We start from the raw sequence: 13,016 nt of genomic DNA, 5'->3' as shown, positions 1-13,016 counted from the left end.
TGCTGAATTGCTTGGTGAGATTAAGTTACATCACAGCAAATTTGATTGGAAAGAAACTGTATTGCATTTTGGTAGGCATCCATTCTCAATGTTGATGTCGTTGCTGTATTGGAACAAAATGCGGTAAGCTGAGAAAAGAAAAAGTCTTTGGCCTCATTAAGATTGTGGTGAAATATGACCATGCTTGCTCGAAATCCATTGACTCAATTTTGTTAAGGAAGTCTTAAATCTGAGACTTGTATATTTAACACCTGCTCTATTATAAACTGGCATTTACAAATTTCAATCAACCTTTTTATGTCAAGTGCTTCCTAAGTTCATTTCTGAAATACTTGGTACTAACTTTTAGATTAGATTCCCTTGTTCGACAGAAGTGATGTTTCTTTGTCTATCTTCATTTCCCAATTATCTGTGAAAATATTAGTCAAATTATTCCTTAGCCTTGTATATTCCAGGAATTATAGCAGTTGATTATAATAATACATCAATTCCAAAAGATAATTTCTCCTCTCATTTAACCTTTTGGAGTCGAGGTATTATTCTGCTCAATCCACATTGCAGTGTTCTCCTGGTCAAATATTTGTTCTCGAGCGCGAAACACAGTACTCAAGGCTTGTATTATATGAGAATTGTAAAAAGAATTTTATTCCTTGCACTTCATCCCAGAGAGATAAGTGCCAATATTTTATGAGTCCTTTAAATTGTTTTTTTTATGAAAGTATTTATCTTTGATACAGTTTAACTCGATTACTCTGTCAGTTCATTTTGTGGTAACTAGACCCAAAAGGGGAAGTGCAATACTCCATATTAACTAAATAAAATATTTACACCACAATAAGAATATTGTTTAAAGCAGGGATTCCCAACCATTTTTATGCCAATGGCCATTAACCGAGGGGTCTATGGACCCCAGACTGGGAACTCCTGGTTTCAGGTAACAGTATTATTTTTGATAAAATGCCACATAAAATGGTACTGTTCAACGTAGGGACTCATGGGGTTGGAAGTATCATGTTCTATGTACTGAGTAGGCAACAGGCAAAAAAAAAAAAATCAAGTAGAGATAAATGGACTATTTTAAAGTCAGTAAGCTGTTACAAGTGGGATGCCTCTGCATTAGTGCTGGGGAGTTGGCCATTTACAATTTTTATTTATTATTTCAATGAAAGGACCAAGTGTAATATATCCAAGAGGGCCTATAATATAAAGCTGGATGGGAAAATATGCTTTGTAGAGAAATTGTTTCAAAAGGTTTCACATTGCCCTGTATATCTAGCATGGATACTGATAGATTGTTAAATGTTAAGGGGATCCAGTGATGTGGGGTTTATGTACAGAAGTGATGTAAGAGTAAAAAATCTGCTGTGATCTTGTTAAATGAAAGCAGGCAAATGGGTTGAATGGCTTCCATTCTTGATGCTCTTGTAAGTGGGCAAAAAGATGACAGATTGTGTATAATGAGGAAAAATGTGAAGTTAGCCTCTTCATCACCCTAATATTGATTGGCACCTGATTAGTTCCAAGGGTTTGGACGGGGCAGAGTTTGTAAAGTGTGTCCAGGATGGATTCCTGTCACAGTATGTTCACAGGCCGACTAGGGGGAATGCCATACTAGATCTAGTACTAGGTAATGAAATGGGTCAGGTCACAGATCTCTCAGTGGGTGAGCATCTGGGGGACAGTGACCACCACTTCCTGGCCTTCAGCATTATCATGGAAAAGGAAAGAATCAGGGAGGACAGGAAAATTTTTAATTGGCGAAGGGCAAATTATGAGGCTGTAAGGCTAGAACTTGTGGGTGTGAATTGGGATGATGTACTATGGTCATGTGGTTGATGTTTAGAGATCTCTTGCAGGATGTTAGGGATAAATTTGTCCCGATGAGGAAGATAAAGAATGGTAAGGTGAAGGAACCATGGGTGACAAGTGAGGTGGAAAATCTAGTCAGGTAGAAGAAGGCAGCATACATGAGGTTTAGGAAGCAAGGATCAGATGGGTCTATTGAGGAATATAGGGTAGCAAGAAAGGAGCTTAAGAAGGGGCTGAGGAGAGCAAGAAGGGGGCATGAGAAGGCTTTGGCGAGTAGGGTAAAGGAAAACCCCAAGGCATTCTTCAGTTATGTGAAGAACAAAAGGATGACAGGAGTGAAGGTAGGACTGATTAGAGATAAAGGTGGAAAGATGTGCCTGGAGGCTGTGGAAGTGAGTGAGGTCCTCAATGAATACTTCTCTTCGGTATTCATCAATGGGAGGGAACTTGATGACGGTGAGGACAATATGAGTGAGGTTGATGTTCTGGAGCATGTTGATATTAAGGGAGAGGAGGTGTTGGAGTTGTTAAAATACATTAGGATGGATAAGTCCCCGGGGCCTGATGGAATATTCCCCAGGCTGCTCCATGAGGTGTGGGAAGAGATTGCTGAACCTCTGGCTAGGATCTTTATGTCCTCATTGTCTATGGGAATGGTACCGGAGGTTTGGAGGGAGGCGAATGTTGTCCCCTTGTTCAAAAAAGGTAGTAGGGATAGTCCGGGTAATTATAGACTAGTAGGAAAGCTGTTGGAAAAGATTCTTAAAGATAGGATCTCTGGGCATTTAGAGAATCATGGTCTGATCAGGGATAATCAGCATGGCTTTGTGAAGGGCAGATCGTGTCTGGCAAGCCTAATAGAGTTCTTTGAGGAGGTGACCAGGCACATAGATGAGGGTAGTGCAGTGGATGTGATCTACATGGATTTTAGTAAGGCATTTGACAAGGTTCCATACGGTAGGCTTATTCAGAAAGTCAGAAGGCATGGGATCCAGGGAAGTTTGGCCAGGTGGATTCAGAATTGGCTTGCCTGCAGAAGGCAGAGGGTCGTGGTGGAGGGAGTACATTCAGATTGGAGGGTTATGACTAGTGGTGTCCCACAAGGATCGGTTGTGGGACCTTGACTTTTCGTGATTTTTATTAACGACCTAGATGTGGGGGTAAAAGGGTGGGTTGGCAAGTTTGCAGACAACACAAAGGTTGGTGGTGTTGTAGATAGTGTAGAGGATTGTCAAAGATTGCAGAGACATTGGTAGGGTGCAGAAGTGGGCTAAGAAGTGGCAGATGGAGTTCAACCCGGAGAAGTGTGAGGTGGTATACTTTGGAAGGACAAACTCCAAGGCAGAGTACGAAGTAAATGTCAGGATACTTGGTAGTGTGGAGGAGCAGAGGGATCTGGGGGTACATGTCCACAGATCCCTGAAAGTTGCCTCACAGGTGGATAGGGTAGTTAAGAAAGCTTATGGGGTGTTAGCTTTCATAAGTCGAGGGATAGAGTTTAAGAGTCGCGAGGTAATGATGCAGTTCTGTAAAACTCTGGTTAGGCCACACTTGGAGTACTGTGTCCTGTTCTGGTCGCTTTACTATAGGAAGGATATGGAAGCATTGGAAAGGGTACAGAGGAGATTTACCAGGATGCTGCCTGATTTAGAGAGTATGGATTATGATCAGAGATTAAGGGAGCTAGGGCTTTACTCTTTGGAGAGAAGGAGGATGAGAGGAGACATGATAGAAGTATACAAGATATTAAGAGGAATAGATAGAGTGGATAGCCAGCGCCTCTTCCCCAGGGCACCACTGCTCAATACAAGGGGACATGGCTTTAAGATAAGGGGTGTGAAGTTCAAGGGGGATATTGGAGGAAGGTTTTTTATTCAGAGAGTGGTTGGTGAGTGGAATACACTGCCTGAGTCAGTGGTGGAGTCAGATACACCAGTGAAATTTAAGAGACTACTAGACAGGTATATGGAGGAATTTAAGGTCGGGGGTTATATGGGAGACAGGGTTTGAGGGTTGGCGCAATGATGTGGGCTGAAGGGCCTGTACTGTGCTGTACTATTCTATGTTCTATGTTCTTTCAGGAAGAATAGAAAAACAGGTTATGATTTGAAAGATGTGAAAATATTAAATGTTGATGTTCAGAGTTCTGGATGCACTTGTACAAGAAGCAAAACTAGTATACAGAAAATAATTAAGAGAGCAACTGTAATATTAACCTTTATTGTAGTGAAGATCAAGTACATGAGTAAGGAAGTCTAGCTGCAACTGCACTTTGAGAACTGTGCACTCGTTTGGTCTGTTTACTTACTGAAGGCAATACTTGCCTCCTAGAGACTGCATTACGAGTTCAATAGATTAATTTCTGGGATGAAGCAATTATATTATGAGGAACGATTAAGCAAAATATCTACTATAGGTGATCTAATGGAAAGATGCAAGACCCTGATTTGGCTACATAGGGGAAATGCGGTGAGTATGGATTCTCTGGTGGAGTCAAAAACTTGAGAGGCAGAATCTCAGGATAAGTCTCCATGTTGACCACTTAACATGGAAATGAAGATAAATTTCTTCTCTCTGAAGGTTATGACTCTTTGGATTGTTTTACCTAAGGAGCTGTCATTTAATGTATTCAAGTCAAAAAGTGATTCTTGGACTGCAGGAGAACTATAGACTCTGGTGATCAGACAGGAAGAAGTAGTTGAGGTCAAAGATCTGACTTTACATTGCCATAGGGATTCACATGGATGTTGCCTACTCTAACTATTTCTTATGTTCCTTGAAGATTATGATTAATTATGCTGTTTTTCTCATAACAGATTTCAAATGGCAGTGTTATCCAAGTTTGCTGTCTGCCTGACAGATCAGCATTTATATCATAGTATATTAATGGGAGAAATTGCTGATATTGTTAGCAGGAAATTGGAATCCATTCATGATGTAAGGTAAGTGTGAGTAGGCGTGTATGCCAGTTGTTTATTCTTATAGTAGCAGCATTTTGTGTCAGTAATTCCATATTGGTTACAGGTTTTCTTACTTGGATTTCAAAGTAATTCATTGGAGTGCTTTGGAATGTTTTGAGGAACACATTCCAGATATAAAGGAATTTTTAAAAAATGATGGATTGGTTCATTAATTTCTCTATTTTAAAAAATTAAAGTAACATCAGCATATCAACAGCGATTATGTTTCAATTAGGAGTTTGAGGAGACTTGGTATGTCACCAAAGAATCTCACAAATTTCTACAGATGTACCACGGGGAACGTGCTAACTGATTGCATCATCGCCTGGTATGGAGGGGCCACTGCCCAGGATCAGGAAAAAACTACAGTAAGTTGCTTAGCCAACTCCATCAGCATCAGGTTTAATATCACCAGCATATGCTGTGAAATTTGGTAACTTTGCGGCTGCAGTACGATGCAATACATGATAAAAATAGAAGAGTGTTTGTGTATATAAATATATATATATGTAGCTATGTTAAAATAAATAATAAAATAGTGAGGAACACATTCTAGATATAAATGTTCGTGGGTTCAATGTCCATTTAGAAATCGAATGGCAGAGGTGGAGAAGCTGTTCCTGAATTGCTGAATGTGTACTTTCAGGCTTCTGTACCTCCTTTCGTATGATAACAATGGAAGAGGGCATGCCCCGGGTGGTGGGGGTCCTTAATGATGGACGCCACCTTCCAGAGGCACCATTCCTTGAAGATGTTTTGAAGACTGTGGAGGCTAGTACCTGTGATGGAGCTGACTATTTTTACAACTTTCTGCAACTTTCTTCCATCCTGTGTAGTAGAACCCCACCCCCGTGCCATGTAGTGATGCAGCCCGTCAGAATGCTATCCATGGTACATGTGTAGAAATTTTCAAGAGTTTCTAGCCTCCCCAGCATCGAGGATATCTTTAAATGACAATGTCTCAAAAAGGCAACGTCCACCACTAAGGACCTCCTTCATCCAGGACGTGTCCTCTTCTCATTGCTACCATCAAGGAAGCCGTACAGTGCCAGAAGAGACCACTGAACCTTTTAGGAACAACTTCTTCCCCATCTATACCAGATTTTTGAATGGACAATGAACCCATGTATAGCAACTCACTAATTTTTTTTCTTTTTTGCGTTTTTGCACATCTTTTAGTTAATTTAAATTTATTTATAGGTGTGTATGTAGTATTGTAATTTATAGTTTTATTATGTATTGCAATGTGCTGTTGCCACAAAGCAACATATTTTACAGTGTATCCCAATGATATTAAATCTGATTCTGAAGTACAGAGAAACTAATCAAAGAACTTAATATAATGTTAACAATTATTGTTTAGTGACCAATGATACCAAGATTTAAAAAAAAAGGATCTCGTGCATTTCCGGCATATATGATGAATATACTTTTCTCGAGCTTCCAGCCTTTAACAGATATTGATTAGAGCCAATGCTTCGATGACAATCTGCCATCTTCTTCAAGGGTGATGCCTGGGCACGTCTAGTCTGGTGGTCTTTGTACCCTTGTAGTCTATCCCTCCTAATTGGTTAGTCCTCATCCAATCAGGTTTCTGCTTTCTGTCCTTATTTACAATCGAATTCCAGTTCTTACTTGGAGTGAGACCTTTGTCTTTGTTAAAATTCTTAAGACATGCCCAGGCATCATCCGTGAAGAAGATTAGAGTTTGTCATAGAAATGTCAGTTATAATCAATACCTGTACCCAAGCCCGAGAAGAGTATTCGTCAATACCAAGATAGTTATGAAAACACATAACTATATAAAGAGACCTAGACAGATTAAGGTTAGGCCGTGAGATGATCTGTGGTGGGGTTATCTCACAGCCCCACCAGAAGCCCTGGCTGAATACAGAGGTGCACTCCTGCTGAATGTCCAGTACACTGTCTGGAGACCAAACAGCTCTCAGAGCAGCCAGGACAAAACTCATCTTGGGCATCAAGAGGGCAAAGATTGCCTACGTACAATAAAAATTCAGAGACACCTGTCTGATAATAATCCCTAGCATATGTGGCATTACTGACTATGCAAGGAAAAACAGCATTGACTGTATCAGTGGCTCCTCCCTCCCTGATGCTCTGAATAACTTCTATGCATACTTTGAGATGTGTAACGCCATGTGCGCCAGCCATGAAAGCTACCCCCCTTCCAGGTAAGCAGCCACCGTCTGTAACAGCGGCCGACGTGAGACACTGCAGAGTGTTGACACCCATAAGACTTTCCGGAAAGACAACATCCTAGGCCGAGTATCCAAGGAAGTGGGCACATCAGGTCACTTACGTATTCAGTCTAGGGGAATCAGCTGTTCTGGGTGCTGTGTAATGAACCAGATTTGTTTAGGGAGCTTAAGGTAAAGGTATCCTTGGGAGCCAAATATCATAATATAATAGAATTCACCCTGTAATTTGAGAGGGGGAAACTAATCTCAGATGTATTAGTATTACAGTGGAGTAATACAAAAGGAATTACAGAGACATGAGAGAGGTGCTGGCCATAGTTGATTGGAAGGAGACACAGGGATGACGGCAGAGCAGCAATAGCTGGAGTTTCTGGGAACAATTTGGAAGGCACAAGATGGGTACATCCCGAAGAAGTAGTAGTAGTATGGCAGGATGACACAACTGTGGCTAACAAGGGAAGTCAAAGCCAACGTAAAAGCAAAAGTGAGTGTATATAATAGAGCAAAATTACTGAGAAAGGTGGCTGGTGATGAAGTGGCATCCACAGCAGACTTCGAAATGAGTGGCCTCGGGTTTGAACTCGGCCAGCTCCTTGCACGCTTTCCATCCATGCTGGGTTGAGCATTGAGCTAACAACTCAGACTCATTAAAAATAACAGACAAACACTAAAGCAACTGCAAGGTTGCCACCCAACAGCCACAAGGCATGGAGAGGAACAACAACAATTACTGAGAAGTTAGAGGATCGGGAAGCTTTTAAAAATTAACAGAAGGCAACAAAAAAGCCATAAGGAGCAAAAAGATGAAATATGAAGGTAAGTCAGCCAATAATACTGGAAGTTTCTTCAGATATATAAAGAGTCGTCATCGTTGTGGCTATCCCTCGAGGTTGATGGTCTTCGTTCTGTTGATCTGTTTATGGGCTCTCAAGTGGCTTATGAGTCCAATCTTGGCTTTGAGAGTTCTTCTGCATTCAGGACAGCTAGTTCCAGATGGCAGATGGGGCTTTGGTTGTTGCTGCCTCTCTTTCCGTTTTCTTCTCTTTTCTTCTAATTCTGCACATCTGTTGGCTTCGAAAGTTGCTGTTTCTTCTTGGATGATGGATTGCCAGAGTTTCCTGTCCTTGGCATTGGTTTCCCAATTGTTGATGTCTATGTTACGTTTCTTCATGTTGGCTTTTAAGATGTCTTTGAATCTCTTCTGTTGTCCGCTTCTTTTATGTTTGCCTTCCTTAAGCTGGGAGTAGAAGATTTGTTTCGGCAGACGTTTGTCTTTCATCCAAACAACATGACCCCTCCATCTTAGTTGGTTCTTGATGATGTAGGCTTCAATGCTTGTTGTTTTTGCTTCATTTAGCACGCTGATGTTGGTTCTTCTATCTTCCCAGCTGATATTTAAGATGTTTCAAAGACAGCGTTGATGGGATTTAAGTGCCTTCAGATGTCGTTGGTATGTTGTCCATGTTTCTGATGCATACAAAAGCATTGGAATCACCACTGCTTTGTACACTAACATTTTGGTGTCTGTTCGGATGTCACGATCATGAAAGACTCTTGTTCGGAGACGCCCAAAAGCTGTTCCAGCACATTTAAGACAATGTTGGATCTCGTCATTAAGGTTGACGTTGGAGGAGAGATCCAAGATATGGAAAGTGGTCCACGTTTTCCAGGTTTGTTGCACTAAGTTGAATTGATGGTTCTATCCGATTTGTCTCGGTGACGGTTGGTAGATGATCTGAGTCTTCTTGGAATTGATGGTAAGTCCAAGTTTCGTGTATGAACGGTTGAAGGCAGTCAGAATCTGTTGTAGGTGGTTTTCTGAGAGAGCTGCAACACTGTTGTCGTCTGCATATTGGAACTCGATGAGGGATCTCGTGGATGTCTTGTTTTTGGACTTGAGATGGGCAAGATTGAAAAGTCTGCCATCTGTTCTGTAGACAATTTCAATTTCTGGGGGTAGGTCATCCTTGATGATGTGGATGATTGTCGCAGTAAAGATGGTGAACAAAGTTGGGGCAATCACACATCCCTGTTTTACTCCTGATCTAACTTGAAAAGGCTCACAGTTACTGTTGCTGACCATGACTGGAGGAGCCTCAGGATTTGAATGTTCTTTTCAGGGCATCCATAGGTGGATAGGACATCCCATAGGAGTTCCCTTGATACCGAGTCAAAGGCTTTGGTGAGGTCGATGAATGCCATGTACAAAGGTTGTTCACAACATTTTTCTTGTAGTTGTCACATTGTGAAGATCATGTCGATTGCTCCACGTGATGGTCTAAGACCGGCTTGTGTCTCCGGAAGGATCTTCTCGGCTGAAGGCTTGAGCCAGTTGTTCACGATGTGGGTGAGGTTCTTTCCTGCTGTTGCTAACAGAGAAATTCCACGATAGTTTCCATATTCGGATTGATTGCCTTTCCTTTTGTAGACGGTAACGATTGCTGAGTCTCTAAAGTCTGCTGGTACTTCTTCATTTATCCAGATCTTGATGAGAAGTTGATGCAGTTGGTAATGAAGCGAGTTACCTCCAATTTTGTAGACCTCTTCTGGTATTCCATCGAGTCCAGCAGCCTTGTTGTATTTCAAGGTTTTGATGGCTTCCTTGACTTCTTCAAGTGTTGGTATTTTGCTTAGGGAGTCGTCAACGGGCTGTTTTGGAATGTTGTTAATCACATTCCTGTCAAATGAGACGGTTTGATTTAGAAGGTCTTCAAAGTGCTCCCTCCATCTAGAATTGATGTCAGCATTGCTCTTCAGGATGGTTGAACCATCTTTGCTTTTGAGAGTGGCTTGACCATGAGTGGATGGGCCAAAAATAGCTTTAGTTGCGTTGAAAAAGCCTTGAATGTCATTGGCGTCTGCTAGTTGTTGGATTTCCTGAGCTTTCTTCCTCCACCATTGGTTTTTCAGGTTTCGGGTGCTCTTCTGGACTGCAGCCTTGCACTCCTGATAGCGTTTCCTTTTGGTAGCCGATTGTTGGTCATTTTGTAAGGTGATGAAAACTTTTTCTCTTTTCGTAGATGAGTTGTTGGAGTAGTTTGTCGTTATCGAACCAATCCTGATGTTTTTTCGTCTTGAACCCAATTGTTTCTTTGCAGAAGGTGATGATAGCGTTCTTCAATTGATTTCAGTGTTCTTCTACAGATGGTGCGATTTGTTGAGGCAGTTATTCTTGAAGATTTTGTTGGAACTTCGGTACATTGTTGATGTCTTGAAGGATGTCAACATTGAATTTCTTAATAGTGTTCTGAATTTCTTAATAGTGTTCCGATCTTGGTGTTTTCTTTTGGGCCGAATCTTCGTTCTCACGGTGGACGAGATGAGTCGATGGTCTGTCCAGCACTCGTTGGCACAGGTAACAGCTTTTGATATCAGTACATCTTGTTTGTCCCGAGATCGTACGATGATGCAGTCGATGAGGTGCTGGTGTTTGGAGCGTGGATGCTGCCAGGAGACTTTGTGCCTGTTTTGGTGAAATAAGGTGTTTGTAATCACCAGGTTGTGTTTAGCACATTTGGTGAGGAGGAGTGTTCCATTGGCGTTGACCTTGCCAAATCCTTCATTGCTTATTATTCCGGTCCAGAGCCTATGATCTTTCCCACCTCTGGCATTGAAGTCTCCCAAGAAAATGATCTTGTCGTTGTTGGGAACAGAGGAAAGGCCCTCGTCAAGTTGGGCGTAGAAGTTCATCTTTACTTCATATTCAGCGTCCGGTGTTGGAGCATAGGCGCTGATGATGGTGGCGTGTTGGTTATTGACAAGCTGGATTTGCAAAGTCATGAGGTGTTTGTTGATTCCCAGTGGTTGCTCTGTCAGCTTCTGAAGTAGGCTGTTTCAGATGGGAAAACCTACTCCATGGATCCTTGGTTGTTCAGAATCAAGTCCTTTATAGAAAAAGGTATATTGACCTTGCTCTTCCTTTAGTGCTCTTCCTTTCTCCAGCTCTGCGGATCTCACTGAGAGCAACAATGTCAAAGTTGAATTTTTGGAGTTCCCGGGCAACAAAGGCAGTTCTCCTCCCTGGTCAGTCTGAGTTTGGGTTCTCCATCAGAGTTCGTATATTCCAGGTTCCAAATTTCATAGTTTCACTTCTCGATGTTTTTCGACCGCATGATGGTGATCCCTCTGTACGCGGCTTTCCAGACAGGATGGGGTGAAGCAGACCATTTTTAGGGCACCTTTTCTAGCCCCTTCCCAGTTCAAGGTGAGCAGAGTGGATCCTAAATAGGGCTGCTCAGATGTGAATATTGCTACCGAATAACTTTCCTGCTTCTGTTCAAAAGTTGAGCGACTGAATGAAGTATACACCACTTTTGTGCCAGTTCTTCACTAGGAGCTTCCAGCCATCACATTGCCTGTTCCCATCACGTTCCCCTGATCGCTGAAAGACATGAAAAAGTGGCCCACAGAGCCAAGACGCCTGTGCGTGTATTTGTTTAACCTGTACTTGATGGTGCATTCCAAGAAGCATGCGATACTTCACAAATCAACCAACTGATTCCAATGGCTTAGAAACCACGACGATTGGAGCTGATGGATTTGTTGCAGTCTTCATCCGCCTTCACAGCCGTTGAGTTTGAATTAACTTCGTCCACCTGTTCCACCGTTGAGGTCTTGGTTGGATTGTTCTTTGTCAGGGACCTCACCCTTGACCTTACCACCAGGGGTTGACCCTACCAGGAGCATAGCTCCAGACAGCATCGCTCTTGGGATCTCAGGACCACACAAGCTGCTCCACCGCGACAAGGTGACAATCTACGGAGAAGTATATAAGGAGTAAAATGACGCAGGAGAGGTAATAATGAGGACCAAGGAAATGTTGGTGAACTGATAGTATTTTTCATCTTTCTTCACTATGGAAGATGCTAACAGGATGCCAGATGTTCTGTAGGGTCAGGGGGCAAAAGTGAGTGCAGTTGCTATTACTAGGGAGTAGATACTTGGGAAGCTGAAAGGTCTAAATGCAGATAAGTCAACTAGACCAGATGGACTACACCTCAGGCTTCTGAAAGAGGTAGCTGAAGGAATTGTCAAGACAATAATAATAATAATAATAATAATTCAAGAATCACTAGATTTTGGCATAGTTCTAGAGGACTGGAAGATTGCAAATGTCATTCCACTCTTCAAGAAGGGAGGGAGGCAGTAGAAAGTATATTATAGGCCAGTTAGCCTGAGCTCAGTGGTTGGAAAGATGTTGGAGTTGATTGTTGAGGATGAGATTTTGGAATTCTTGGAGACATGATAAAATGGGTCAATGTCAGCATGATTTCCTTACGGGAAAAATCTTGCCTGACAAATCTCTTGGAATTCTTTGAGGAAATATTAAGCAGGATAGACAAGGAAGAATTGGTAGATGTTGTGTACTTGGATTTTCAAAAGGCCTTTGACAAGGTACCATGCATGAGGCTGCTTAGTATGATAAGAGCCTGTGGTATTACAGGAAAGATGTAGGATGGATAGAGCATTGGAGGCAAAGAGTGCAAATAAAGAGAGCCTTTTTTGATTGCCTACCTTTGAGTGGTGGTGTTCTGCATGGGTTTGTATTGGGACCACTTTTTTTCACGGTCTATGTCAATTTGGATAATGGAATTGATAGCTATGTGGCCAAGTTTATGGACGATACAGGTAGTGTTGAGGAAGCACAGAGGTTGCAGAAGAACTGAGACAGATTAGGAGAATGGGTAATGAAGTGGCAGATGGAATGCAGTGTTGGGAAGTGTATGGTCATACACTTTGGTGGAAGGAATATTTTCTAAACAGAGAAAATTCAAAAATCAGAGGTGCAAAGGGATATGGGAGTCCTTGTGTGGGATTCCCTAAAGGTTAACTTGCAGATTGAGTCAGTGGTGAGGAAGGCAAGTACAATGTTAGCATTCATTTTGAGAGGACTAGAATATAAAAAAATAGATGTAATGCTGAGGCTTGATAGGGCACTGGTGAGGCCTCACTTAGAGTTTTGTGAGTGGTTTTGGGCCACCTATCTAAGAAAGGATGTGCTGGCTTTGGAGAGGGTTCAAAGGAAGTT

At 41.9% G+C, this 13,016-nt stretch overlaps 1 protein-coding gene across 2 annotated transcripts in view; it reads left to right on the top strand.

The window, feature by feature from the left end:
• Positions 1-13,016, top strand: part of fastkd1 (FAST kinase domains 1) — a 67,682-nt gene that overhangs the window by 28,106 nt on the left and 26,560 nt on the right. For both annotated transcript variants that reach the window (XM_072261883.1, XM_072261884.1), the window contains exon 4: positions 4,626-4,751. In XM_072261883.1, the coding sequence (XP_072117984.1) occupies positions 4,626-4,751 (126 nt within the window). The remainder of the gene's footprint in view (positions 1-4,625; positions 4,752-13,016) is intronic.

Source organism: Mobula birostris, chromosome 6, assembly GCF_030028105.1.
Source record: "Mobula birostris isolate sMobBir1 chromosome 6, sMobBir1.hap1, whole genome shotgun sequence".
Taxonomy (NCBI): domain Eukaryota; kingdom Metazoa; phylum Chordata; class Chondrichthyes; order Myliobatiformes; family Myliobatidae; genus Mobula; species Mobula birostris.
Note: the sequence above shows the minus strand (reverse complement) of the source record. Positions and strands in the feature narration are given on the sequence as shown.